The following is a 25,031-nucleotide window of genomic DNA, read 5'->3' as shown; positions in this document are numbered from 1 at the left end:
GATCCGCTGCTCCCAGAAGCTGCTCGGGTCGTAGCCCAGCTCTAGCATCTTTGTGCGGGCGTGCTCCGCCCGCGTCTCCTGGGCTTCGGTGTGCAGGAACTCGGCGGGGGGATCTGGGGAGGCGGGGCCTTGCGTGCCGGGCGGTAGGTGGAATGGCGAGGACGGGTCACGGAAGGCATCTTGTAGAGACTACTGGAGGGGTAGTGTGTGCCGTCAGTATTTGTGAAGAAGGAAGGCGGGAAGGTGTACGTGAGAGAATGATCGAGACTGACGCGAATAGATGACTTGAATCTCTGTCCATGAACGGCCTGTGTGCCTGCTCGAAGTCGACAAGTTCTCAGACAGGAACGGATAGACGGCAGTGAGGATCCAGACAGGCGCATCATATCACGGTAAACCTTGTCGCTTCTTGCAAGGGCGCGAGCAGTCAGGCCTGTGCTGGAGGATTCTTATCCTGGCAGCTGCAAGCTGCTGATTTGATTCCGGCTTTGACGTCGGCTCGGACGCGCGGTGTCACGTACACGTGAGTTGTGACATCTCGTGCATTCCATCTTCCACGAAAAGTCAACCCGTCTCAGGAGCGCAATCGTCTTTGCCGGTCCTCTCCCTGGTCCTTTGAGCAAATCTATGGTGCTGAAGCTTCTGTTTGTTTAAACCTTGTGGCCTCCAGTGGAATGCTCGGGATCGCTGTGACGAGCGGGTTCGTGACTTCGTGACTGTCACATATTAATGCGGAGCTTTCAGGCTGCGGTGCATCCGACTCGGCCTTCCTCATCTTCGTTCATTCGATCTTCACCGGCTTCACCAGTCGACTCTCTTACTGCTTAAAAAAGATTGAAAATTCTAGACGGCTGATCTCAGAGAGTTGAGAAGAGCTCGTCTCTTTCTTGCTCTTGAATCTATATGTCTCGGACGTTCACTATGCGGCACCAACGTCTAGCTGCGGCTGCCTTGCCGGTGCTCCTTGCCCTCGTGTCTCCGGCCGCTGCTCATTCACACCATGACGAACTCACAGAGGAGCAGGCCCATGCGCCTATTGATTCTATTCTGTACATGCACATCTTCCTTCAGGCTGCGGTCTGGGGTGTCCTGTTCCCGACCGGTATGGTGCTTGGAATCTCAAGAAGTCGGTGGCATGTCCCTTTGCAGGTTCGTCAGACCCCTCGATGCTGCTTTGCGTCAATCGAATGTTGGGAACTGTGTTACTTATGTTGTGCAGAGCGCAGGCTTTGCGTTGACCATCGCCGGCTACATCCTCGGGCATGCACACGGCGGCCGTGCTTTCCTCGCCGGGGTTCACGGCATCATGGCGAACATCATGCTCGCTCCTATCGCACTCCAGCTCATCCTAGGGATCTATCTCAAGCTGCACATCCATGAACTGTCCTTACGCCCATGGGCAGTGCGTGCACACGGTGTCGTGGGCAAGGCCTATCCGATTATTGGCTGGACACAAATGCTCTTCGGCGCAATTACTGTCAGGGGATACTGTCGGGGTGACCATCTGGGGCAATGTCTTGCGCACTACATCATGGTACGTTTCGTCCAGAACGACTCAGTGCGAATCTTATGGGATTTGTAGGGGAGCGGGTTCATTGCATATGGCACTATTATGGCGATACTGCTCCTTGTGGGTGAGAATTGGGTAAGGCGGAGTGGGCGGAGTCCGGAGTGGTGGGACTCGTGGGTCATCATGCTTTGGGTGCGTCTCAAGCCGTGGAAGCTGGTATTGCACTGACGTACGTTTCGTAGGGTATTGGTACGTTATTCTTCAATTTCATGAACGTAGTGGCTTTTGAACTCACACATCTTCAGTCAATACGTTTACCGAGCACCGAGGGTCAGTCTGGTCCGTCAAGGACATGCAGCATACGTCAGTGCTATATTGACTGGGGGCTAGATTTGAGACTGAAGGCGTGGATTCCAGCATCCTAGGGGTACTCTGTACGTGTCGTACGCTGAGCTGTATGGAACGTAGCATTTATAAATATTGTCAGGGTGGACAGGAGGGGGGCTAGGCATCTTTCTGTCTCGGAACAACCAGGTGAGCATGATGATAATGACCTACTTGGCCCCGGACTGATCATGGTCAATCGATTTGCTTTCATAGCGATCGGTGTTACCATCACTAATGTAAATCGGCAAGATGCTAGGATGAGAGATCGCGCTGACACTTCTGTTCAGAGTCATCCTCACCGGATGGGCAATGTCCGAACACGCTCAAGCGTTGATGATATCCACGAAAGTCAGTCGTCAATTTCACTCACTTCACACAGTTGTAATAGAACCTCACGCAATTCTTTACAGGTGCACTCCATCTTTGGCTACACCCTGATGCTGGCAGGTGTTGCTCGAATCATCGAAGTCTGCTTTATCGTACCGAAGTTCTACCCGCTCGATACGGCTGATGGTGACAGCCACAGCGACCATACGCTCGCGGACAATGAAAGGGAGGAAGGAGTCACCCTGGCGTCGGCTGGACGTGCGTTCAGGCATTTGCCGTCTTTCGTGAGTGTTCACTTTGAGCATGATGCAGCCTCATGTGCGGGCGTCCTTGGATGTTGACTTATTTGTTTCGTTGCATTAGCTATTGGTGGCGGCCGGGTATGTCCTATCTTTTATTCTCTGCATTTCGAATTGAACCAAAGAACGTGCTCAGAATACTGTTCATGTCCGCAACGGATGAAGAAATAGAGTTCGTCAGCGACGAAGGCATGGACCATGTCACCTATGTCCTCATCATGTTCAGGTGCGCCGGCCCATCTCGTTCTCGTTTTCACACGATCATTTAATCCCATTTGTTTCCGCAGCATGTCCTTCATTCTATATTTGTTGATCGTCTCTCTCATTCACCTCTACGCCATGAGTGGGCGCAACGCTGATGGTGCAACGCAAGAAGCGGAGAACGGCATCGAGCTTGCGGCAGCGTCAAAGTGGTATGCTCCTGTGCCCAGTGCGGATGCTGATGCGGAGCCGCTTCATGTGATTGGGGATGATGAATGATTTATATGCATGTCTGTTTTATATAGTAATAACATTGTAACTCGAGAAGCGCCGGCTGTCGCCGGCACCACACCTTGCGACTGGAAAGGCAGGCGCTTGTGAAGTGGAGTGGCGGTACAGGTTTTATGAGTGGCAGAAAGGGGCATTAGGCGGCAACGTTTTTATTTTGTAAGGTATTCCGATGTGGAAGTGAGAGGTGGAGAGTCAAAATGATATAGGCCCAGCAGTATTATACATGCTACACAGAAGAGTGACTCCGTAAAAGTATTGTGTCAAAGCGTACTATAGCATGGAAGTCAGACGTCGCGAGGAGCGCGGTCGTAGGGAGCTGACCATGCGTAGGGGGCATTCTGGTGCGTTCATGAATGTTAGCTAGGTTGAGCGTGGTCGGACGTGACGTACCATTTGCGAATAAAGCGTCTCTTAGTTGGACTGTGGGCCGGACCGTCTTGAGCACGGCGTTTGAGAGGTGAAGCCAGGAGGCTGACCGGCTGATCGATGATATTTAATTCGACGGATGTCCATGCTGAACGATGGCTTGATTTTTTGCAGCACTTACGGATGGGCAACGTGCGAGAAGCTGACGTGCGAATGCTAAAGGAACTCGTAATTGATAATCCGAATGGGCCACAGATAAGCTTCACCTCACCTCCATGGAACTCAGCAATATTGGTCACCCCACGGCATGGTGTACGAGAAGCCTGGAATGAGGCTGCGCTCGACCGGCACTGTAAACAGAGCGGACAAAAGATGTATATCTGTACGGCAGAAGACAATGTAGAAGGACGACCACTGAATGTGCACGAGAAGATAGCACTTGCCAGATCTGAACACCGACCAGCACGACATCAGAAACGACGACTTCCTCGCGAGATCAAACTGGCGGTTGGGATGAAAGTCATGGTAACTTTGAATATCGCCACAGACCTGGACATCGCAAATGGAGCACGAGGAGAGATCAGAAGAATCGTCCTACATCCAGAAGAGCCAGAACACGGAGACGAACGTGTAGTGAGGTTACAACACCTACCGGCATACATAATTGTCAAGCTCGATAGGACGAAAATATCGAGGCTGCATGGACTGGACGAACGCGAAATACCGATTGAACGTTCAGAGCATACATGGTCTCTTAACGTTGGAGATGTAGGACCTGAGAACCAAACAGTCAGGGTCACGATTCACCGAAGACAATTTCCGATAACGGCTGCGTACGCTTTCACGGATTATCGCTCGCAAGGACAGACAATCTTGTGTGTGTTGATTGACATGGCAAAGCCTCCGACCGGAAAACTGAGCCTCTTCAACCTATATGTCGCACTGTCACGTAGTCATGGCAGGGATACCATTCGAATCCTCAGGGACTTCAATGCAGAGATGTTCCACGAACCTCATGATGAACAATTGCTGATGGAAGATGAAAGACTGGCTAAACTGGACCGAGAAACGACGGAGTGGTGGACGGAAGTTCATGGGGACAGAAATACAACAGATGCATAGATCAAAATGTATCTTACATCACATAGCTCATGAACATTTAACGATAGCTTGGTGTGATATGAGAATACTCAAGGGGGAGGGAAGAGGGGAGGGTATGGTGGCGTTACAGTCGAGTAAAATGTGTGCGTGTATGTGTGTGTGTGTTGGGGGGGGAGGGGTGATGGCGTTGGCGTGCATCGTAAAACGAGTGCGTTGGGGAAGGGAGGTGTGGTGGCATTAGGATTGAGTGGAAGGTTCATGGGAGGGGGAGGTGGCGTTAGGGCTGATGGAGAGAAACATTATCAAATAGAGCCAAACAAGTACAAAATCCTGTGTAAAAAATCGCCTTACATTCTGACCTGGGAGAAACCTTGCAGTCGCAAGGTAATCCTTCGGACTTGGGATTGTGCTATGATGGCGAGGTGCCTGCGGATGGAGAATCGTAGATTCTGACATTATCATTGTGAAGATTTTCATCGCATCATGATGTGTTTTATTCCTGCTGGCGAGTGATACAAAAAGTAGTGAGTCACACAATTCATCCGTGCTAGTGTCATAGTGTCATCCTGTCCTGGCTTTATCCTTATTAACAAGCAATTCCGACAGAAATGTCAGCATCGCTCCTCAAGTGCTGGTAGTGGCGTTGTACACGATCGAATGTGAGGTCAACCCGAGCTCAATCGGAACCGAAGGCTTTCAAAGGAAGGTCAGACATTTGTTGCTTGACACGCGAGGCCACTTACAGGACAATCCTGGAACGTGTCGACGACAGCGATATAGAACGTTGCGTTGCTGTACGAAGTGCCGTTCAGCTCGAGCAGGTTGGGCATAGTGAGCGCAGCAGGAGGCGGAGTGCTCGTGGGCGGAAGTTCACCCGCTTCGATCGCCAAATCAGCCAACCTCCCTCAGGTAGGTCTGCGAGGCGCACGACTCACGAAAATTGTTCACCACGAACTCGCCAAAGTCGTACAGGTACGTGCCTTCCTCCAGTATCCCGACACTGTCCCCTGCGTTCCCATTCGTGGAAGTGACATCCGCGTACGTCGGCGCGTCGGGGCCTGGAGTGAGCCACACGGTGAAGAGGCTGTAGCCCTGGTGGCACCAGTTGTTCGTGCTGTAGTTGAAGGCGAAGCTCGCACCGGGGTCGATCGCGGTGCCGACGGCGGGGTTGACTATTGTACCGGTCTCGGGGCTTTGGTCCTGCCGCTTAATGGATGCGGTATGGGCGACTCCGAAGGAAAACAGAGGGAGAAGAAGCGCATAGGAGGCTCGCATTATGTGCAAAGTCGTCGCTGACTGCAGATGGCGGTGGAAGGAAGTTCTTATCCACGTCAAGACCTGTTGGTAGCTGGGTTCACAGCAGCATTAATATGCGAGTCTGTTCCCCCGTCATCTGCCAAGTTGTCCTTCAAGCCGGCCATCCGAGACCTTCTAGTTCCTGGTCGAATTGGCTGGCCATGTCTCCCGGCGGCTTTACATAAAAGTAGGGCGGCCGATCAGGCCGTAGAGTGGAAATCAGATGGGCGTTCCGACCTGGATCCCGGACTCCCGTTGGTGTCGGCGCGGTGCATGACGGCACTCAGAGATGCATCGGTGAGGTGGCAGGAGCGGCTGCGGTTGACAGTAAGGAGATATATCTGGTGTATGAATAGGTTTCTAGCGCACTCTAGTCTTTCTGTTGCATTCAAAGTCGGATTAGCCCGTTCGAGAGAGATGTTGTCGCCAGATGAGTAGCAACATGATTTAGTGATGCTTCAGCTTCATCAGTGAAGTGAGCGTCTGGGAAGATCTGAAAGTCCTCACTGTGATTGTTCTATGCTATACGTGAAGAGTTGTCTCGCCAATCCGTGCGTGATATCATTGTGCCTCTCAGATTCAGATCCAGAAATTATACCAGTGCACAAGCGAACGAGCCGCCTAACCTCTCCTCTGCAATTACTTGAGTTCTATGCCAGCGATGCCGTGTCAGGCGGAAGATACTCAAACAAGAAAACCCTCCCATCAATCGTCCCAACGGCGATCCGGCCCTCCTCCTCGTTCAATGCAATTCTATTCCACCCATCGTGCTCCTCCTGGATCTGGAACGTCATGCACTGTGCGGACGTAGAGCTCCGCGGCGCCTCCACCGCGGCGTTCTCTCCATCCTCATCAGCTTGGTGTTTAACATGCCCAGAGCTGAGTACATCATCTTGCGTACGTGCCGCTGATGCCATCGCAGAGGAAGTGGTGTCATCAGGATTGTTGAGCATCTGCCCCGCAATGCGCTGCCCCTGATCGCCTACCTGCGCCGGCCCGCTGTCCGCGCTCTGTGCGTCCAGCCAGAGCGCAGTGCCGTACGGGCCGAGGACCATGTCCGACGGAGTGAACAGCCGGATGGGCGACGGAAAGGAGCGGATTATGACCGGACCATCGCTGGGCGAACTTGAGAAAAGGTAAGGCAGGTGAGATGGTGAGAGGTATCCATTGGCTGAGTTGGAATGAAGGACGTAGTGTTGCAGAATGTTGACGGGCCAGGGAAACCAAGTGTCGAGCCGTACGAGGATGTCAATTGGCGGGAAAGAGGTTTCTTGTGTGTGTTCGCTGAAGGGAGCTTGGGGTAGATGGGATCGGCGGGGACAGATGACGAGACTGTCGATTCGCCAATTCCATTTATGGCTTGCGATCGGGTCGCATGCGCGTGGGATGCTGGGCTCGAGCGTCGAAGGAGCAGGCGCTGTTCTATTGGGGAGTCTGTATAGGTGAATCCATTGTCTACGGAAGGCGAGTGCGTATCCGCCCTGCAAGGATACGGCCAGACACCTGTGTTCCTACCTCACAAACATTATCAGCTTAGACTAGGCATAACGTGACTTATCCAGTCGCACCTCGTTACGCAGGGTTGGATCGTCGTGCTCTAACGGCACCTGCAGTGTGCACAGCAGGTCTCCTGTGTCAATGTCGATGAGGCGGATGATATTGTCGGAGTCGGTCACAACAAAGATAGAGCCCTCCAGCGCGATAGCCCGTCGGTAACTAGCAAATTCTTGGATTGGAGTAAAGGTCATTTCCTTGTCTTGTGTTTCTATGAAGTTGAGCGAGAACACAGACGTGGTCACTCTGCGAGCGAAAATGTCATCATTCATGCCAAGTCGCATAGATGAGGCAGTTAGTCATGAATTGGAAGGAGGATACGAACATGTCTGACGGGCCGCGGCGGGTGAGAGCCAGTACGCCGGAGTAGTTTGGGTCAGAGTTGACAACAAGACCCATCATATTCATGCACCGCAGGGTGGCAGCGCATCTATGCGTCTCTCTTGAGATATCCCAGCAATGGATGACGTATTTGCGAGGTGCAGCCGGTTGATCGTAGAACGTCACAGTGAGAAGCCAACGGTTTCCCCTCCCTGGCAGATGATGAACGGCGACATTCCGCGCTTGAGCGGACGGCGGTAGTCCGGGAGGGTTCAACTCAACAGACATTGTACATGTCGGTCTGGAGGATGTCCAGTTCCGGCGCAACCGCAATGCCCGGATGGTCAACGTCTCAAGCTGGCTTGCTGATAAGGAGGCAAGTGCCCATCCCTTCGGAAGACTCGGCACAGGAAGCCCGGGTTGTATGACAAGACGTAACAGCGCAGAATGCCACACGCTGCGCTCACGGGTCACATCTGAGAGGATACTACATGTCTGTCGAAATCAAAGTGCTCCGCGCTTAGACATCAACCCTTCATGTATGACGTGCACGGCTTACCGAGCGAAGGATGAGGATGTTCTCGACGGTCAATTCCTGCAGAATCTGCAGCAGGAGGTCAGGCGGAAGCCCTGTGAGCGATATTGAGGGCATTCCGTTTGCCCTGGTCGATGAAGAGAGGGAGAATGCAGTACGCTCGCATGAGCATGAGCCTCAGAGGAATGTACTCGGAGTATCTCACGCTACTTACGTCATTGCCATTTAAATAACACTTACTATTTGTTGGAGAAATATATATATACTCTTAAATTATTTTATATCTCACTGTGCAGATTGCTGGATACAGGCTTTCTTTTTCCTCAGTATGGACCATTATGCGATATTTGTTCACCATTTTCTGCGGCAGGATCAGGCTCCTCCCCATCTCGCTTTCGGGAGTTTGGGAGGGTGCTCATTCCTATGGGTGGTACATCGTGCTTCATCCCGCCACCTCAGCCACATTTCAGCCACAGTATTCAGACTCAGCCATTTTCAAATCTTATTTTGTACCCTCCACCCACATCTCAGGCTCCACATCTGCGGGCCTCGCATCACATTAGCTATTTTGTCTACATGCTCGACCGTCACCGTGTTGCCAACGTCGTCCGCCATAGACTCTGCGTCTTCATTTAGGCTTGGTCTCACCGAGATGGTGCAGATCACTTTCTCTACTGTCGTCACCGGGCCCGCGTCGGCGATTTCCGGGCTTCCCCGTCCGATACGTCTTCGGTCTACGGCGCGAGCACAACTGCGGCTGCTCTTTTGACTACCACTGATACGAGCAGTGGGACCTCCTCTGCCAACGGGGCGAATTCTTCGTCTGCAAGCGGTTCGACCAGCGGTGCACTGAAAGTGCATGGCCAAGTCCTTCACTTGTCCATCGGACTTCGCATCGCAGTGCTCACTTTTCATCTCCTTGGCCTTCTTAAGTCTTGGCCCATTCGTGACTGCACATTTTTCTGAGAAGAACAGATCATACGTTACAGCTGGACAAACACAGTGCGCGATTATTTGAGTCGCTCAATTATGTGCAAGCACGATTCCTACATTACCTCCTTGCGCCTGCGAACTAGGCCCAGGTTCGCCGACATGATAGCGCGTCGACGTCGACAGGAAGGTCTACGAGCGAGTCAGATATGCTGCCGGGATTTTCGCTGAAGTCGCTAAGCGTGCCCATACTCATCGACGGAGATAGGAATGCGGTCGGGTGTGGAAGGTGATGTACATCGGGCTGCTGCCTGACGTCGAGGGCTGCGACGGCTCTGACATCATGTTCGAGGGACGAGAGCGTGGAGGGTCGGTATGAAGCTAAACATGTTGGCTGAGGACGTGAGCAAGTGCATGCTGATGTGCATGGCTGTTATATGGGACACAGTATCAACGCCACCGACGCGCCGACGCGTTTGGTCACGTTTTGACTCTTGTGACTCGGCGCCCCACTGACCTCAGAGAAGGAGTCTGCTTAAGTGGCATCTTCGTTGTCGAGGGCCTAATGGCAAGTTCTTCGCTATCTCCAGTCTGCTCATTCTGATGGCCTGCTAAGCAATGTAGCGAGTCCTCGATGTCTTCCATCAAGAGTCCTGAGCGGCTTTCACCAGAAGGCCGAATGCTTCAAGTAGTGCGTACGTGCATGTGGTCTCGAAATATTCCGACATCGGTGCAAAACTCATTGTTTAGCCTATAGCCATACAGTATCGTTTCGTACATGCAGCATTTTGCGCGTAGTCCTATTCTTAGACACAACAACGTTTCAATCTGCCGTGGGAGAAAATAGATACAACCATGTACTACGTAGCTTTGAATTTTGTACAAACATCGTCAAGCTTGAAGGCGTTCGCATGCCTCCGTGATCTTCGCCGCCAATGCTCGCCGCCGCTGCTCTCCGTCAGCTTCAAGGACATCACTGTCCCACCGCTTCTGTGGCGCAACGTCAATTGTGAACTCGGGATCGCCGGAAATGCGTCGGGGAATCATGCGCCTCGACGCCTTTTCGAACTCGAAGAAGCAGAGCTTGGTCCCTATCGCGCTGATACCATAGAGGACAGGAAGGAGCGCACGCCCTGAAGGTAGGATATCGGCCGTAAGGCCATGAGAGCGCAATCTGCAATGCCGCCACACACCTGAAAAATCGATCAAACGGAGGCGAATCTGCCTGTCGGCTGCCTCCCGCGTCGAATTGAGCAACAAGTGTTGGGGAGGCTTGACCTGTACAATGAGCACCGGATGCTGACGAAGGGTGATTTCGAACGAAACGATGATGTCTGCACTGCCCTCATTGTTGCCCAGTAAGTACTTAGGCGAGACGATGAAATCACTGTCCGTAGGGAATAGAGTATAGAGGAGTTTGTTGTAGGGGCCATACTAGTGGTACTGGTTCCCATAAACGACAGTATTGGCCCCTCCTTCGACGGTGGCAAAAGCTCTGGTGATCTGCGAAGGCCAAGGCGTGGTTCTGACTGGTTCTGAACAAGCGGCCTGGTCACTATAACGCGCGGATGTATGGAAACAGGGAGTGACACGTCTGTGGCGCGACGCTCCGCAAAGCCACCGGCATCTAGGGGAAGCAAAAATGAAGCGGACCCAGCCTCCATCACCATCCCCAACAGATGTGCATACTCCCACTCCTTGTCCTGGTCGCGCCAGACGTTCCCTTGTCCATCTCGCCAGACATCGCCGACACAGATGAGGACACCGTTCACCATCTGTGCGCCACCGGGGCGCGCCTGGGCTTCGCATCTAATGTCACGGTGGTTGTCCATCTTGCCTCCATCGGCGAGCTGCGCAAGCGCAAGCTCCGTGGCGAATGTCGGCGGGCAGTATTTGGCATACTGTGATTTCTTGCTCTTGCTCACAGTGTCCCTCGACTGGGAGCGCGAATTGGCAGGCACATTCGGGACAGATCTTTTCACGAGGAGAACAGGAGTGGGCATAGTGGTGGAGTTCGAGCAGGAACGGGTAGGCTTCAGTGTGGGGAGCGAGGGGAAGTGCGTGAGACCGCGTCGAGCTCGCTTTAAGGGAGTTTGTGATGCAGGAGTAGAGGTATGTGCGACAGAAGAAGGTGTATAGGGGGTGGCAACGAAGACAGAAGCGTATCTGACTGTGGTAAGATCGTGCTTGGGAGTCTTTCGCGAATGGGTTGATACAACTCGCAGACGGCCTTCTAATGAAGTAGCTGACGGGGATATGGAATATCTCTGTCTTGGCCTGAGCAGTGCTGGAGCTCTCGGTGGGACGTTGGCTTTCCAGGCAGTAATGGCAGCTGTGGTGAGCGATCGAGAACTACCTCATATGGGCTTCTCGAGCTAGAGGATTTTTGGCAGAGGGGAAAGAGACTTTGTATTGCGACGCTGGGTGTAGCAGGAAAGAATACTCCGATGCTGACTGTGTCTTTTCTGTAGCAGGGAATCCGGCAAGGACAACGGACATAGATCAGGGTGGGAGCGTTGGCGCCTCGAACCGAATTGCTGCCACAACCTCGATCAGTCTCATCAGACAGTTGAGGCGGCGAGTACTTGCGAGTACGCTCGTTCATTTATTTCGTCAGACAGATGTTACAGACTGGGATGGAGGATGTTGGTGCTGGCAGATGATCGAGGATCCGCTAACCCTTGGTACTTACACAGATGTGCAAGGTTAGCCGTGATTACCAAAAGTATGACCTCTGACAAGGCTCCTGTTGTACCGATTGCGGGACAAAGGCGGACTGCCACGACCATGAACAATAGCCATCACTGGATGAGCACTATGAATGCCTTGCGAGCGCCCTCCTCCAAGTCGTCCATGATGCGTTTCGGAACGCCCATGCTTATCGGCTCTTTAGGCAAAGTGCTGCTTGATCACGGCTCCATCTCTCAATTTCGCCAACGTGGTCTCGTATACATCCGGTCACGCAGCAAGCAGGATTCGCGTGACTCATGTAGTCTCTGCACTAGCCCACACGTTCTATCACACCCAGCATCGCTCAAGCGCAGTACTCCTACCGTAAGAACGGAGCACGGGAGATTCACCGAACCTTTTTAGGCTGTAAGAAAGCGATCGTGCCTATTTGAAGAGATCGGAAGTTTAGAGCTGAGCTGGCTATGTTGGCATCGAGAGGGAGGCAATCGATCCGCGACGCATAACGTAGCAAGGCGCGCGGGCCACGGCCGACAGAATGTAAGCATAGAACGGTAAGTCGCTGCTCATCTCGCTCTCCTGCTAAACCTATAATACGCACATATTTCACTAGCTCAAACATTTTGAACGACCTCAGGCGGCCTGAAAAGTACTTGAAGATGGTCATAGCTTGATATGACTTTCTGCTGGCCAGATACCTTTGAGCTACCTGACGACATACAAGTAATCGGATGCGTAGGGCTGAAAATCTTGGACTATGAGCTGCAAAAGGTTCTTATGCCCAGTCCTCCTGATACGATCACGCCCTCTCCTAGTCTTCGCTGCGACGCGTTTGAAGCTTTCTACAGTAGATGTGATTTCCCTGCACCGCACTGCTAACATCATTCTTAACAGTGGTTTGTTCAGATACTCCTGAATCCGGTACGAGTCGGACTTCTTAAGCGCGATCAGTTTCAAACAATGGCTTATCAGCGCAACTTCATAGGCATGGTTCCTGCCGCTCATGACAACTTGTACTATACAGACTCCAACGCGCGTGTCTCGGATTCAAGATGCTCCAATTTCTCTCGCCCAGTGCATTCCTGACCTCCCTTTCTCTGCCCTCCACCACATTCTACGACGGATGCTGCCTGCATGAAGGTGGATATTAGCATCAAACCAGCCTATGACAGCACCAGAACATTCCTTAGACTAGAGCGAAGGAGCCGCTCGGAGCATCGTGGGCATTAAAGAAGGTGACTTTGGGATCGGATCGCTTCACAAAAGAGCTCCTCGGCATGTTGATCACGATGGTGTTCCCGTCATTAGCGTTTACAGTCACCTCGATGCTGTTATTGACTCCTTCCTTTGAGGTCCAGGTGTACGAACCGGGGGCACCTGCGGTTTTGTAGTGGAGTACCGCATCGCACACGGACGGTAGGATTGCATAGATAGGAGGAAGGGTGATTGACCCATTGTAGGTGAAGGTCGTTCCATCGTCAATGGTGAAGGTCGAGGTGATTGTGTCGTCCCCCTTGAATTCGACCGTGCCCTTGGCCGAGCCGGGTGTAATCTGCGCCATGATAACAAAACTGAAGTAGCTTGTCGCTGCAAAATCAATCCTCAGCCAAGCTATATCGAATTGAAGCCGCAAAGAAACCCACTCACACTATAAACCAATGGTTCTGCGGATGACTTTACGACTGTGCCCAACGCTCCTTATATACGACACAAAACAGCAATCGGTTATTCGGACAAATATTGCGAGTCACCTCATGAATGAAGCGATGGATAGCCCACGAGACTCATACTTCGCAACTCTCATGTCATGGGTCCTGAGAGTTCCCGCCGCACAATACAGATCTCCGGATAAAGCATGCATCTCTGCTTCAAAAAGAATATCGACGGAGACCACAATGTGGGTCAGCGCTAGCGTTCGCTCGTTCTCTGTGCCTCACACCCGCCCTCTCAGATAACGACGATACTGGTGTGGGACGCCGCTTCTCAAAAGTACAATGGGTGGACATATTTCGCGAGAAAGGACGCTTGGGAAGGGTAAATCAAGTACATTCATGGCGAGGCTGATTTCAATACCCGTGGCCGATTACACATAATGGTCACCTTCATACGATCCGAGAAGGGAATGGAATTGTTCAAAACAAATAGGAACGTATGGTCTTGCATTCGTAACCCAAAGGGGAAAAAGAGAAACCAAACCTGATGTACAATCCTCAGCAAGACGCGGCGATGTTGAATGTGCGGTCTTACTTGAACCGAAGAGAATCCTAGATTATTCACGCTCAGTAAAGAGACTCCCCAACCCGGAGAGTTAGTAATAGAGTTCACGCATGTTGTTCGATTTTCTTTAACAAGCATTCCATCCGTCTTATAAAGCTTTGGAGGGATCACATTAAGCTAACTGAGAGCTTAATCTTGTGGCGTCGACCACACTCCCACACTGAGAAGCAATGTAAATGACACACCCAGGCTCCTTCCCAGATGCGGGTCCATCCGACTTGGCCGATGTGTTGCCTCTTGCACGAGCTCCCTTAAACTCCCATAGGCAGATGGGGAGGAGGATGTATTACACCCGTGATGAAAGCGCACTAACAGAAAGATCGCCGTCCTCGACCTCAAAATATAGGTCACACTCTCACGCCACATTTGCCGAGCATTTGCCGTGGGGACTGCCTGCGGTGTTATCTTTCTCCCTCGATCGCGGCGATCGAGAGCGTCCGCAGCCCTTGGGAAGCGACTACTTAGTCCGATCGTGATTTTCCACTTGCGTGAAATGTCTGTGATGCCCAAGGTCATTCTGGACCGGAATGGCGAAGATCTGCATAGACGACTTAGGGTATGAAGGTAGTTTCTGAATATAGCTCCACAGAATGAGGCTCATCTGAAGTAGTCTTCGTGCGAAAAACAAATGTACGTGCCACGTATAAAACGACGTCTATTGCAATCGCCACTTGTGTGTGAGTTCCCTTGAGCTGGAATTCGTTCAGAATCGACACTAGCGTCTGACCACATATCCTAATCTGGTCCTACACTCACATGGCATCAAGATCGGCGCCCAGCTATAGCAACCCCGACCCCCTTGCAGTGGCTATCGTAGGCTAGTTCCATGCTAATTACCAGCTTGACTCTTTCTCATAGCATGGAGGTTAGGCTTGTCCCTATGTGCTCCTGGCGGGGAAACGAGTGGGCTCGACACCGACACATTTCATGAGTTTCTCAAGCGTCGCGGTTCCGGCATTATCACTGTGCCACCGCATCGCTGGAATGCGGAGGCTTTCCATGGCACTGTGCCTGGTAAATCGTGCACCGTAAGCTTTCTAATATGCTTCATCTTTATTGATCTTATCTGTACCCATCATCAGACCAAAGGCGGCTTCATACCCGATTTTGAGTTTGCAGACGTCCAAGAGTTCGGCATCACTCCAACGGAAGGTGGACAGGCAATGTCCACCCAATTCGTCGTGTACGTTACAAGAGACTCGAAATGCTTGCAAGTTCAATCTAAGACTTTCTCTGTGTTTCAGTCTTCATCAAGCATTCAACGCCCTACAACGCAGTGGAATAGACTATCGGGCCACGAACACCGGGGTTTTTGTCGGCTGTCGTAGGTTTCGATCTCTCGAGTTTTGTCATTGCATTGCTTTACACCACACTTGCAGCCGGTGGAGTGAGTCCGTTTGATGTAGATGTCACTCAAGCAGGGGGTACGGCATCTCAGGTGCTTTCTATGCATGATTTGCTCACGCGGATTCATTGCGCCCGCAAAGCATATTATATGACTGGAACGTCTTCTTCTATAACCGCTAATCGGATCAACTATGTCTTCGATTTGCTCGGGCCTTCGACCATCGTAGACACAGCCTGTTCGTCCACTCTCACTGCGATGCATCTTGCGGTACGGGCAATCAGAAACGGGGATTGCGATCAGGCCGTTGTTTCCGGAGTGAATCTCATTGCATCTCCAGCGGATACCGTCGCTTTCAGTCAGCTTGGCGTCCTCAGCCCAGACGGCATATGCAAGTCCTTCGATAATGATGCGAACGGTTATGCTCGTGCAGACTCAGGTGTGTTTAGTTTGCGTGTTCCCTTTGGTTTACTTAATGGGATCCCTTGTTTCTGTGTAGCTGGAGCTGTGGTGATCAAACGACATGACCTCGCCGTCAGAGACAATGACGTGATCCATGCGACGCTCGTCGGGACTGCGTTGACATCTTGCGGTTCTCTCATGGGCTCGCTCACAACACCTAACCCTGAAGCTCAAGCTCAGGCGATTCGTCTCGCATATAAAGATGCTGGTCTCCAGCCGCACCAGGCTGACTTTGTCGAGTTGCACGGGACCGGAACCGTTGTCGGCGACTCCCTTGAGGCTAACCTTGCAGGTGAAGTGTTCTCAGAAGGTAGACAAGGAAGGGAAATTGTTATTGGGTCTGTCAAGAGTAATGTTGGACACGGAGAAATTAGGTATGCGACAGTAGCCATTCCACTGTGATTCTATCTGCGGTTACTGATGACTGCCGATGCCAGTGCCTACATGACCTCGTTAACGAAGGTCTGCCTCGCAACTGTAGTGGCTGACCATATTCAAATATCCTTCGCAGGTTGTGCTGATGCTGAGCCACAAGGAGCTCTTGCCCAACGGGTACTTCAAGACGCCTTCGGAGAAGATCAAATTCGAGAAGTATAATTTGCGTGTCCCTGTTGCAACTGAGGAATTCGTGGCAACGGATCCCGAGCAGGGTCTCATTGCATCCATTTCTAGTTTCGGTTTCGGAGGTTTGTCTATTGTTTCCTTCCTCCTGAACCTCAGACTTCATGTACGTCATCATCAGGATCCTGCGGACACACTGTTCTACGTGAGCATGAAAAGCGCCCTGTCCGTTCTACTGCTGGTTTCGGTGCCATGAAGGGCCCCTTTCTTTTTACCATGGGTATGTCAATTGTCTATGTTTATATGATAATATCTCCACTCATTGACGATAGGTGCTCTCACTCCCAAATCATGCAATACGCTATCACGGGAGTATAAGGCTCGACATAACAATGCTGATATCCCTGTTCTCTGCGAGCACCTTGGCCGTCGTGCTCGCCAGATGTTATATCGTACATATGCAGTCGCTGATAGTCTGGAGTCGGCCGCGTTCCCGGAACCCGCTCTTGTCGGGAAACGGCCCAATCCTTTGGTGTACTGCTTCTCAGGCCAGGGACCTCAGCATTGGCGCCAAGGACGGGAACTAATGGCTGCATACCCCGTATTCCGCGAGAGTGTTCTCGCATGTGACGAAGTGTACACAGCTTATGTTGGAGAATCATTCTTGGACAAGACTGGGTTGTTCGTGCAGGATAGCGTCAAGCCGTCACCGCTCGAGACCTGCCTCATTTGGCCTGCGGAGGTTATTTCGGTCTCCATCGCATTCTTCCAAATCGCGATGTTTGACTTGCTCACCGCACTCGGTATTCGACCTACGGCCCTTGTTGGACATTCTTTGGGAGAAACCGCCGTTCTATATGCTTCTGGTGCTGCCTCTCGTGAAGTGCGTGTTTCTTCAAATTAAAAAAAAACAAATCTATATCATTCTAAAGTACACTGGATGATGTTCCTGGTGTTCCTGTGTTTAGATGGCCGTCAAGGTTGCAGTCGCGCGTGGCCGTGCCTTGGGGATAGTCGACAACGCTGGAGGATCCATGGTCGCCATATCTGGCTGTGACGCCGATGCAGTCCGCGACTATGTGGATGCCGCACTTTCTCTGGCAGGAACCGAGTGTGGAAAAGCTGGGCAATTACACTTGGCTGCGTTCAACAGTCCATCTGATATCGGCGTATCGGGGCCCGAGGAACTTTTGGACGCGTTGACGAATTACATCGATAGATGGGTTGACGGCGTCACCGCCCGCAAGCTTCGTGTAAGCACAGCCGTGCATTCGCCCTTTGTCAATCCTTGCGAGGAGGCGTATCGTAAGGAGCTCGCCGCCATCTTCTCTGAACATGCCAGCGATCACTTTCCAGTGATCTCCACCATGTCCACCGTGACTGCCGAGTTCGTATCTGAGCCCTATACAGTTGATTATCTATGGAAGAATATTCGCCAACCTGTGTTGTTCTCCACGGCCATTCCGAAGATCATCGACCGCTATGGGGATCTGACGACGTTCGTTGAGGTGTCTCCTCATCCAGTTTTGTCTCAGGTACGACGTAATCCATAACAGAGCTTCTTGTACACTCACCATCTCTGTAGTATATGAAAGGTCTGGGCGCCCATGACTCAGTGGGAACTGGGTACCGGCCGCCCTCCTCACGTCGTCTCAAAGCTGGAGCGAGTGCGAAGACGGAAGTGCATGCAATCTTGGACACCATCGGGCGTTTGCTCCTGTTCGGTGTGAACTCGGTAAGACTGCAGCCTCTGCGTCAGTGTATTTGATTTTTCTCAAAAACCCTTTGCAGATCGATTTCTCCATGCTCAACGCATACCCTTCGAAGACATTACCAGATATTGACTATCCGTTCAACAAGAAGATCTGGCCACTGGCGAATGCTGCGGCACAGCCTGCATCTTATCACAGGTGGCTGCTTCCTGCTAGCAGGGCACTCAATTCCACCCGGCTCAGAGTAGGCCCTTATAATCCAGAACCGTGGATGTCGCATCACGTCATCGATCGTTCTGTGGGTCCCGTCTTTTCTATTAATCGTTTAGCACCTTATTTTCGTGTCAGAATTTGATTCCAGCTTCTGTATACGTCGAGATGGGCCTCGAATTTCCTGGGGCGACCGAAGTCTGGGACTGCAGGTTTGAGGCTGTTTGCATCCTCGACGAATCCGTGCCTCCCATCACGTTGGAAGTCTCGAAAGAAGGGGCCGAATGGTTCGTGAAATCCTCAACGGCGCTTCAGACCATGGGAGGCGACATGGAGTGGGTGCGGCGGAGCGTACCTCCCTTCGACACTGTTCACTCTCACGGCAAATTGGGTTATGGCGTACCGAAGCTCAGTCCTGACAGCATAACATATGTTGATGTCGATGCAGTGACTAAACGCTGTCATCGAACAAATACAGGAGAGGAATTGTACAAGCAACTCGAGAATTACGCTCAGTTTGGCGCTGAGTATGTCGTACTCTCATAGCTCTCTTACATCGCTAATGTCACGTTAGGTTCATGAGGATCAATAGGGTCTGTATGAATGAGACAGAGGCCATCGCCTGGATTCGAGGCCATGTTGACGGTCTGAACGCGACCGACTATAACCTGCACCCCGCTATTCTAGATGGCGTTTTTCAGGTGCGCCGTCTTATAAAGTGCTGGGCTATTCTGTATCTGATCAACATTATGAAAGTCGGCTCTCGGCTGGGCCTTGGCAAGTGATGTGGCTCTTCGTTCAACCTTTCGCTGACTTTTGGCTTATAGGTCTATAAAATGTTGAACGACGGAAGTCAGAACGAAAGCATCTTTGTGCGTCCCTTTCGCTATTTGAATTCACATGTCGGAAGATGTTGGCGACTTACGTTTTGTCTTTGCCTCCAGTTGCCTTACTCGCTAAAGAGGGCTTTCCGCAATGACGGAAGCATCGAACCCCTTGTCTTGCCTGCTGAATTCCGAGCATACGCTGTGATGGCTGAATGGACGCCCCACCATTGGATTGTCAATGCATATATCTTGGATGATGAGGGGTCTGTTCTGTTCACGGTCGAAGGTAAGCGTCAGTAACGATGTTATATCCCTCCAAAATTTATATCGAGCTGGACGCAGGACTCCGTTTCACATGGGTCTCACAAGAAGATTTCTTGCCCTCTACTCGGTTCGCAACACATTGGCAACCATACGCTCTGCCACCCACACAGCTACGCGGCTTAATCGCCGTGGAAGGACCCACCCCAGAATCAGACACTGTCGAACTCTTAAGAACCCTGGATGAACTTGCTGTCTCGTATACCAGCGCTACATTGACGTTAGTGTGTTCCTCTGTTGGGAAGGAGGACTGACTGAGCGAACGCTGTGTAGTCGCGTCCCGGAGGACTTTACCCCGGAGAGCGCTGACAGCAAACGTTATCTGGCTTGGTGTAAGAATTTGATTGCCAACGCCAGCTCTGATATCCCAGTATCACCTCGCATTGGCGTGTCTGTGGAAACTCAGTTCAAAGATGTCTTGCAGTTGACACACCGAGTCGGTGAGAGTCAGAAAGGCAAGCAATTTTAGTTCTGCTATAGTCAAATTACTAAAGTTGGGTTAAGACCTATTGACCTCAACCCAAGCTGCGTCGAAGCTGCTCCTGCAGGATGATATCATAAACCAGGCTTACGAGAGTCCACCTTTCGTAGGCTCAATCTTCGACAAATTTGCGATGCAGTTCGTGGACCTCGTCAATGCCGCAATCACCGCTGGAAAACGTGTTATACGCGTCCTGGAGATTGGTGCTCGACAAGGCCGTCTCACGAAGCTTCTCGGCCAGGCACTCGTAGATGCTGCGCTGGGCCCTGGTTATTACGTCGACTATTTCTGCAGCGACACCGACATCCTCTTTGCTCAGAAGGCAACTGTGCAATCTCCGTGGATGACGATGACCTCTCTAGTCTTTGACCCGACTATCCCAGTTGAAGAGCAAGCACTCGAGCCCGCGAGTTTCGATATTGTTGTAGCGTTGAATGCCCTGCATGGTAGTTCTGACCTTCGCGGGACCCTTGCCAACCTTCGGGATATGCTTGTCCTCGGTGGTTACCTTGCAGCGATCGAATTGGATGGCAACTCTTTTGCAACGTCTGCGATTGGTACTAAATGTAAGGTGGTGCATTCATTGTCTTTCGTACTTGTCTAACTTCCGCCTCTCTAGGGATGAACTTCGTCTTCGGGTGCTTCGATGGGTGGGTGGGAATCCATGAGGAACGTCAGGGACCGACTCGCTCCTGGCTGTCGCTAACACACTGGACGGCTGCATTGCAATCAGCTGGTTACAACGATCATATCCTCCTTTCTTCAATCAGCGATTGTGTCGGGCATATCGCCTTCATATCGCAAGCCTCTCTCTCGACACGCGTGATGAACGAATCATCGAAGATTTCGTCTTGCTTCCAATACGACGACTTCACTATCGTTCGCTACTTCCATGCCGGTGGTGAAATTGATCTTGTTACATTCCTGTCCAGCCTCGATTCGACGGAACCTTACTCCCTTTGGCTCCACACAGATACAAGGCCCAGCAATGCCGCCCTGCTGGGACTGTCTCGGACACTTTGCCACGAATATTCCGCTTGGAAGATCTTCACTGTGTTGTTCCACCCTTCATGGGATTCATCTCGGCAAAAGGAGTTCATCCATGAGAGACTTATCCCTCTCAAGATGGTGCATGCAGAGCTGATGATCGATGAATTGGGTTCCATGAGTGTTCCTCGGGTTGTCGAAACTCCAATGTCCCCTATCACCGAACCTCGAGGATCGAAGGCAGTCCAATTTAGTGAAACGCAAGTTTGGCGACAGTATCCACCAGAGCTACTTCCTGGAGATGTCGAAGTGGCGGTTTCTTTCGTGTCCATTTCCTCGATATTCGCTGGGTGTTCAGAATTCTCGGGTGTCGTGACTGCGGTCGGGGAAGGTCTCAAGCAAGAATGCCAACTCGTCGGAAGACGGTAAGGAAATCTTTGATTGCGAAACTGAGCCAGAGTTCAACGGACATACAGGGTATTTGGCATAGTGTCTGGACACGGCGGGAGTGTCGTCATCTGCCCTCGATCCCAAGTCTCTGTCATCTCGGACGATCTGTCTCTGTCCGTTGCTGCGGCGTTGGTCGGGCGTCTGGCCTTCTTGTCTTCAGTGATCATGAAGGCACTTCCGTCGAACGGACAGCGTCTTGTTATTCTGCACGCTGGCGACTGCTCGGCCGCTGCGACCACTACCTACTCGTATCTCAAGGCTACAAACTTTGAAGTCCTGGTCACCTTGACAAACGTGTCGGATCCTCACAGCGCACGATCTTTTTCCAGCCTCAGACCGGTGTACGCGTCTAGCGACTACCAAAGCTGGGTCGAGGCTGCACGCAAGTGGGCGCCGAAGGGAGTGGATCTTGTTGTCAGCTTCGACATCGATCCGAGCGTGGGCATGGAGACAATGCAGATAATGGCAGCGGGTGGCACCCTCGTGCAAATCGGAGATCTGCCTCGCCGGCTTCGTCGTGGCCAGCGATACGTCTCCGTTGACTGGACTCATCTGGTTGAAGATGAATTCCTCCTTCGGCGCTTGGAGGATGTTCCTCCTGCTATCCGTGATTCATTGTTTACTTCGGTGGAGGTTTTTAATCTCAGCCAGTTCTCAATTGCGGTTGCAAAATCACACTCTGATCCGCCAAATAACGTCATTCTGCTGGGCCTGGAAAGCATTGATCCCGAACTCCCGATCACCAAAGGAGGCGTGATCGCTGGGACAGCCGCTTTCAATCCGCGTGCATCTTACGTCCTGATCGGCGGCGTCGGAGGGCTCGGCGTCAGTATGGCCAGATGTTTGGTGGAGAACGGAGCCAGACATGTTGTTCTGACCTCGAGATCTGGGACAAAGGCGAGTTGTGTGTGAAATAACGGATTGTGGGTTTACGCTAACATCGTACCTTGCTATGAAACAGGCTTTCGAGAATGTGGAGCTTATTCGGGAGAAAAGGATGGTTGATTACCTTCGTGCACTCCCCGGTGTCACTGTGGACATTGCTTCGGTGGACTGTCTGGATGCAGAGAAGACCAAGGAGCTGTTTTCTAATCTCAACCACCCAGTCGCTGGCGTCTTCTTTCTTCCCGTGAAGTTGCATGATGGGCTCTTTGTTAACCTGAAGGCGGAGGAGGACTGGAAATTGAGCAAGCTTCTCGTCTCTTGCTTGTGGAACTCAACTGATGTCCGTCCGAATTTTAGTGTATGATGTCAAAGTGAAGGGACTGCAGGTGATGTTGGAGGCGGTTGACCCTGCATCACTAGACTTCCTTGTGCTTACGAGTACTATATCCGCTCTTGGTGGCTCTGCAGGTAAAATTCTGCACTAGCCATACCAATTCAAGCGCTGACGTGAGGGCATCAGGGCAAGCAAACTATACGGCTGCACAGTTTCAGATGGAAATGATCGGAGCTGGACTTCCAAACACGGTGTCCATAGCTGTGCCACCGATTGTAGGTGCGCTTGTTCTCCAGCCATACAGCTTTTCTAAGTAGTTTATACTATAGCTTGATGCTGGCATTCTGGCACGTAGCACGCGACCTGCCGGCACCCAGAAAGCCGCACTAGAGAAGGTATGTGCAGAATTCGCGTTAGCGTTGAGAATATGATTAGTCGCTGAATACCGAGACTTCAGTACAAGTCTTTCGGTGTCAGTACGAGACAGGTAGTCCACCAATGCATCGACGCAATTTTGTCTCTGGGCACCAAACCGCGCAATGCGGTATATATTCCTGCAGTGGACTGGAAGATGCTTTTTGAATGTACGTAAATCACCTCTGACTCTCTTCACAACGCTGAGGAATTGGGATATGTTCTGCCCGACTAGCTGGATTGGCCCCTGCGAGGACTCAATCGCTCATACGTCACTTGATTACCAAAGGTATGGACGGACCTATGGCATTGGGCACATCGCATGAGGGAACAATACGAGCAGCCTGTGCAAAGGTCCTCTCGCTTCACGTGGATGAGATCGAAGAGACAATTCCTCTATCTGGCTATGGCCTTGACTCTCTCACCGCTGCGCGTCTCAGGGTAATCCTCAAAACAGAGTTCAACCTAGACGTGACTCAGCTTCAATTGCTCAGCGGCTATACGACAGGTAAGCCTTACTGCATCGTGGCTTCACAAGTGGGCTATGTCTAACCTTCTTTGTCGTGTTTTAGTGCAGAAGTTAGTATTGATGCAATCAGAGCAGGCGGCTGCCTTGGAGACCCAAAGATCGACCCCCCATGGAGAAGAAGCTTCCTCCGCTGACGGAGCATCTATCGAGGACGACATGAATGAGACGATTGTCCGTCTCAATGATGCGAAACACGGTTTGCCTGTGTTCCTCGTTCACGGTGCAGGAGGCGGTGTCCTTGTCTTGCGCAAGATTGCACAGAAGATCCAAGTGCCTGTATATGGAGTGCAAGATACGCCCGAGGCGCCCCTTACGGGGACCCTGCAGCGCCTGGCGACATTCTACCTAGGGAAGATCAAGCAGAAGCAATGCACAGGGCCATACCGTGTTGGCGGGTTCTCTTTTGGTGCGATGCTCAACTTCATTGTTTCATTTTCTTTTGGGTTCCGTAGCTAATGTGTTTTTCTCGTCAGGCACCGCGGTGGCACTCATGATGGCGCAAATGCTGCGCGCTGACGGAGAGACGGTGGAGACGCTGATCATGTTGGACGGCGCACCCACCCTATTCCTTCGGCCCGAGATGCGAGAGCACACGCGTCAGATCATTATGGATGGGACCATGGCGGACAACGTGAGTGCTAGCGTAATACGCTCTTAGAACGTGCAAATACTGATGCGCTTTCAGATTATGCGGGTCGTGAAGGATATGGCGGCGAGTGGAGCGATTGACGGAGCAGAGGATGTCCGCACGCAGTTCGAGGAACACTTTGAGCATAGGCACAAGGGAAACAAATGGGTCGCGAGATTCTGTCAGGCGTATGTTGCTCATCTGCTCATGGGCATCCGCGAAAGCATGGAAATGGAGCGACGCGAACGAGATGAGGCGTTGGATGGGTTAGTGTGGCCGGCCGAGCGCACAGTGCTGATGAAGGCGCGAAATGGCATCAGAACAAATACGCACGCACAGGGAGTATCGGAGGCATTTGATTTGGACAAATGGACGGACAAGGTGGACTTGCACGAGTTCCCGGGCACACATTTCGGATTCTTGAATCCGGTTTCTGGTGTCGGCGAGGCCTTAAATGACCTGTTGGGTTAGTCATTTTGGATGGTAGCTGCCGCGCGTCTTACCGTTACGCTCTGTCAATTTTGCCATGTGCTTGTATTATTACACACAACTACTTAACGGCTGTTCCCTTTAAATTGATTTGTACAAGATAATGCGGACGGATATCCGGACTGGCTCCGAGCCACTTCCGCGAATGTAAGGGCCATACATACGTATATAGTGCATTAACCGCTCTCTGGGATCTCCCCGCTTGGATTGGACAATATTTCCGGTTTCCCGTTCCAAATGCCCTTTAGAAATTCATTTCACCGCTGCCGACGTTGTAGGGAGAGCCTACTCAGCATGGTCAGCGCTAAGAACC

At 51.7% G+C, this 25,031-nt stretch overlaps 9 protein-coding genes across 9 annotated transcripts in view; 5 read left to right on the top strand and 4 right to left on the bottom strand.

Annotated features, from left to right (window-relative positions):
• LAESUDRAFT_725277 (Thioesterase/thiol ester dehydrase-isomerase) overlaps positions 1-395 on the bottom strand; it is a gene marked incomplete at its 3' end in the record, with an annotated part of 12,023 nt that extends 11,628 nt beyond the window's left edge. The window contains exon 1 of the mRNA XM_040908793.1: positions 273-395. Within this exon, the coding sequence (XP_040765098.1) occupies positions 273-383 (111 nt within the window). The remainder of the gene's footprint in view (positions 1-272) is intronic.
• Positions 396-765: 370 nt separating this feature from the next.
• LAESUDRAFT_743047 (uncharacterized protein) lies at positions 766-3,243 on the top strand. The gene is made up of 13 exons (XM_040911232.1): positions 766-1,149; positions 1,220-1,534; positions 1,583-1,702; positions 1,753-1,759; positions 1,816-1,873; positions 1,928-1,944; positions 1,998-2,044; positions 2,111-2,133; positions 2,185-2,245; positions 2,308-2,508; positions 2,588-2,604; positions 2,660-2,749; positions 2,811-3,243. Exons 1-13 carry the CDS (start codon positions 904-906, stop codon positions 3,001-3,003), a joined length of 1,395 nt encoding a protein of 464 aa, XP_040765097.1. The 5' UTR covers positions 766-903; the 3' UTR covers positions 3,004-3,243.
• Positions 3,244-3,325: 82 nt separating this feature from the next.
• On the top strand, positions 3,326-4,068 carry LAESUDRAFT_678474 (uncharacterized protein; the record flags this gene model as incomplete). Its single annotated transcript, XM_040905681.1, has 1 exon — positions 3,326-4,068. A coding segment is annotated over exon 1 (567 nt), but the record flags the coding sequence as incomplete, so codon positions are not given.
• A 177-nt stretch (positions 4,069-4,245) lies between these two features.
• On the top strand, positions 4,246-4,464 carry LAESUDRAFT_618925 (uncharacterized protein; the record flags this gene model as incomplete). The annotated part of the gene is made up of 2 exons (XM_040903249.1): positions 4,246-4,333; positions 4,379-4,464. Coding segments are annotated over 2 exons (174 nt in total), but the record flags the coding sequence as incomplete, so codon positions are not given.
• A 642-nt stretch (positions 4,465-5,106) lies between these two features.
• On the bottom strand, positions 5,107-5,757 carry LAESUDRAFT_713795 (uncharacterized protein; the record flags this gene model as incomplete). The annotated part of the gene is made up of 3 exons (XM_040907014.1): positions 5,107-5,175; positions 5,226-5,386; positions 5,418-5,757. The coding sequence occupies 3 exons, from the start codon at positions 5,755-5,757 to the stop codon at positions 5,107-5,109; spliced, it is 570 nt and encodes a 189-aa protein (XP_040765094.1).
• A 671-nt stretch (positions 5,758-6,428) lies between these two features.
• On the bottom strand, positions 6,429-8,305 carry LAESUDRAFT_758763 (uncharacterized protein; the record flags this gene model as incomplete). The annotated part of the gene is made up of 4 exons (XM_040912489.1): positions 6,429-7,289; positions 7,347-7,578; positions 7,658-8,148; positions 8,213-8,305. The coding sequence occupies 4 exons, from the start codon at positions 8,303-8,305 to the stop codon at positions 6,429-6,431; spliced, it is 1,677 nt and encodes a 558-aa protein (XP_040765093.1).
• A 1,704-nt stretch (positions 8,306-10,009) lies between these two features.
• LAESUDRAFT_651857 (uncharacterized protein) lies at positions 10,010-10,552 on the bottom strand (the record flags this gene model as incomplete). Its single annotated transcript, XM_040904319.1, has 2 exons — positions 10,010-10,251; positions 10,312-10,552. Coding segments are annotated over 2 exons (483 nt in total), but the record flags the coding sequence as incomplete, so codon positions are not given.
• Positions 10,553-11,408: 856 nt separating this feature from the next.
• On the top strand, positions 11,409-12,500 carry LAESUDRAFT_125500 (uncharacterized protein). Its single transcript, XM_040901266.1, has 3 exons — positions 11,409-11,455; positions 11,590-12,360; positions 12,420-12,500. The coding sequence occupies exon 2, from the start codon at positions 11,762-11,764 to the stop codon at positions 12,209-12,211; it is 450 nt and encodes a 149-aa protein (XP_040765091.1). The 5' UTR covers positions 11,409-11,455; positions 11,590-11,761; the 3' UTR covers positions 12,212-12,360; positions 12,420-12,500.
• A 2,264-nt stretch (positions 12,501-14,764) lies between these two features.
• Positions 14,765-24,893, top strand: LAESUDRAFT_725267 (polyketide synthase). The gene is made up of 33 exons (XM_040908792.1): positions 14,765-14,900; positions 14,954-15,111; positions 15,166-15,266; positions 15,328-15,407; positions 15,463-15,507; positions 15,571-15,867; positions 15,928-16,264; positions 16,328-16,352; positions 16,402-16,576; positions 16,633-16,731; positions 16,784-17,334; positions 17,420-17,986; positions 18,037-18,186; positions 18,243-18,461; positions 18,512-18,900; positions 18,948-19,074; positions 19,130-19,150; positions 19,201-19,245; positions 19,318-19,486; positions 19,543-19,741; positions 19,795-19,976; positions 20,026-20,568; positions 20,622-21,414; positions 21,466-22,336; positions 22,401-22,626; positions 22,682-22,792; positions 22,845-22,933; positions 22,988-23,053; positions 23,116-23,242; positions 23,308-23,580; positions 23,645-24,007; positions 24,075-24,232; positions 24,287-24,893. Exons 1-33 carry the CDS (start codon positions 14,840-14,842, stop codon positions 24,698-24,700), a joined length of 8,031 nt encoding a protein of 2,676 aa, XP_040765090.1. The 5' UTR covers positions 14,765-14,839; the 3' UTR covers positions 24,701-24,893.
• The last annotated feature ends 138 nt before the right edge of the window (positions 24,894-25,031 follow it).

The sequence above is a fragment of the Laetiporus sulphureus genome, assembly GCF_001632365.1.
Source record: "Laetiporus sulphureus 93-53 unplaced genomic scaffold LAESUscaffold_16, whole genome shotgun sequence".
NCBI classification, from domain to species: Eukaryota; Fungi; Basidiomycota; class Agaricomycetes; order Polyporales; family Laetiporaceae; genus Laetiporus; species Laetiporus sulphureus.
Note: the sequence above shows the minus strand (reverse complement) of the source record. Positions and strands in the feature narration are given on the sequence as shown.